At 43.5% G+C, this 2560-nt stretch overlaps 1 protein-coding gene across 1 annotated transcript; it reads left to right on the top strand.

The window, feature by feature from the left end:
* Positions 1–960: 960 nt before the first annotated feature.
* Positions 961–2130, top strand: LOC117180136. Its single transcript, XM_033372481.1, has one exon. The coding sequence runs from the start codon at positions 961–963 to the stop codon at positions 2128–2130; it is 1170 nt and encodes a 389-aa protein (XP_033228372.1).
* The last annotated feature ends 430 nt before the right edge of the window (positions 2131–2560 follow it).

The following is a 2560-nucleotide window of genomic DNA, read 5'->3' on the forward strand; positions in this document are numbered from 1 at the left end:
ATGTAAGTCAGGCCATCAGCCATAAGTACAAAAAGCCGAAATGTTTCACTATCAAGTTTGGATATATCTATTGGTTTGGTCTTGATTGGTTCATCTACACTATATGCCTGCAAATCATTATACGTTTTTTCCAATACGTCACTAAACTTCGAGATGACTTGGTCGCAGCTAAAATTAAGAACAAAATATCTCTAATAGTCCACGATGTCGATTCTAACCTGGCTGACGGCCCTGTCCACATCAACTGTAATCATCCACAATACCTTTATAAGTTACAGAAGGTTGTCAAGGCTAAATTGGGTTCCGCAAAACTTCACGCTGTAGCTTGGATCTTTAGAAAAGCAGTATGGATTCGCCACGCGGCAAACACTTCGTCTAAGTCTATAAAAATTCGTGATTGGACTGACTCCTTCGACCCTGATGCCTTCCTTTCCAAGCCAGCTTAGTGACGTAGCCAATTCTAGCCAATCTTGACGCAATCTCTTTTCTATCTCTGATGAAGCCTTGCAAGTGTCAACACCAGTGCCTTCACCATCTCTACATCCTTTGGACCCTTCTGCCATATCTTTCTTGGACTGTGACTCAAGTTCGGCTAGTAGCTCGTCCATGAAGTTTTTATCAGTGATCCGCCTTCAAGACTCAACGGGTATGTCAGCAAATCTTTCTCAATCAAACGCCGTCCCTCCTTCACCCGATGTCTCGTGTATTTCTATATATAACGACATGGTTTCTCGGATCCATTTGTATGACATCGATATTTTTGTGATCTCAGAAACTTGGCTTCGTCCAGACGTCCCTGAATCTGCGATATAAATTAAGGGTTTTAATTTAGAATGGGCTGATCGTAGAAGCCGCCAGGTGACGAGAGGTGGCGGGGTCGCTGTTTATATTAAAGGTGATCTTAGCTACGAGTCTGTCTATAACAATCAGACCCCTTTTTTAATTGATGTACCCGATGAGATGCCACTGGACCTATGCTTAGTTATACTTAAATGTAAGGAAACATGTCTCGCAATTCTAGCAGTTTATAGAAGTCCAAATGTAGCGCTATCTTGGGACAGTGATTTGGAAGGGGCCTTGACTCGTGCCATCTGTGAATCAAATCACATGGTTTGCTTGGGAGATTTTAATATCAATGCGGCGGACATCTCACACACATGCTGGGCTAGGTTACTTCACACATCACGCTTTCTATTGCTCAGGCAGGTTATCAAAGAACCAACCCGCTCGGACACGATTTGGGACCTTATCTTTGTAAGCGACGACCTCCTCCTTTTAGATTCGGGAGTGGCCAAGCTATCAAGAGAATTCGACCACGACTTGATTTTCTACGACATAAACCTAGATCTATCTACGAGATCGAGTGTATACCGCGTACGTAGGGACTTTAAACGTGTAGATCAAACAGCATTCAATGAGGCAGCTAGTCAGGTGGACTGGGCCAGTATATTAAAGCACTCTTTATTAGACGAGATGGTGGACCGATTTTCTCAAATAACGTTATACCTTATTAACAGGTTCTGCCCGCTACGTCGCTTTAGAATAGGTAGACCTAGGCCGCCTTGGTTCTCCGAATCTGTGAAGATAATTTCTCGGGCCAGTGACAGAGCTCATTACAAATGGCGCACTTCAAAAACTGTCATTGATAGAGATAAATATGTACTTCTCCGTAACCTCGCAACTAGCTCCCTCCGGCGCGAAAAAAGCGGGTATCTGCCTAGCCTTTCAGATAGGCTCTCTTCTAAACACATGTTGGAAAAGGTAAATCTGGTAGGTGTCTGGTCAGGACAAAGTCAGTTGTCTTGGGGAGATCTTCCTATGGACCCCACTAGCATTAAGTACTTTTTTCTAGATATCATACTATCAGCGGTAGCCTCAGATACACTACTCCGCGACCTTCAGTCATCTGCTACCAACATTTTACCTAACTCACACAATACTTCGGTATTCAAGGAAATTGACCTTAGTCATTTGTATCACGCTATGAAATCATTCACTTCGACAGCTACGGGATCGGATGACATTAATAGTCCTTCGGTTTATCTTTGTGTACCTTCATGCCTTCCTCCATTATTAAATATCATGAATACCTCGTTAAGGCAGGGGAAGTTTCCCTCGGCATGGAGATGAGGTATTGTTCGTCCTCTTCCTGAGTGCGATAGTTCGAAAACATTTGGCGACTTACGGCCAATTACTGTTCTGCCTTACCTTTCGAAAGTATTAGAGAAGAGCTGTCTTCAGCAGTTGAAATCCTTCATCGACAATAACGAAGTATTACCGCTAAATCAGTCGGGGTTTAGAAAGAGGTTTTCGTCTGCAACAACGCTTCTTCGCGTGTCGGATGAGGTAGGTAGGTCCTTGGACTGTGCAGAGGTAACTCTGCTGGCCTTGCTGGACTTAAATCGGGCTTTCCAGACCCTTGATCATAGGTTGCTCTTAAAAAAATTAGAATCTGTAGGAGTAAGGAAGACATCACTTGCTTGGTTCACATGATTTCTCTCTAACAGAAGTTAGCGAGTCGCAGTTTCAAGCTCTTAGTCTACACTTATGTCGCCACGCA

Source organism: Belonocnema kinseyi, chromosome 1, assembly GCF_010883055.1.
Source record: "Belonocnema kinseyi isolate 2016_QV_RU_SX_M_011 chromosome 1, B_treatae_v1, whole genome shotgun sequence".
Classification (NCBI taxonomy): Eukaryota; Metazoa; Arthropoda; class Insecta; order Hymenoptera; family Cynipidae; genus Belonocnema; species Belonocnema kinseyi.

Bases quoted from the DNA above. Each gene is read 5' to 3' on its own strand.
- LOC117180136 (XM_033372481.1), top strand. From the start codon at position 961: ATGCCACTGGACCTATGCTTAGTTATACTTAAATGTAAGGAAACATGT.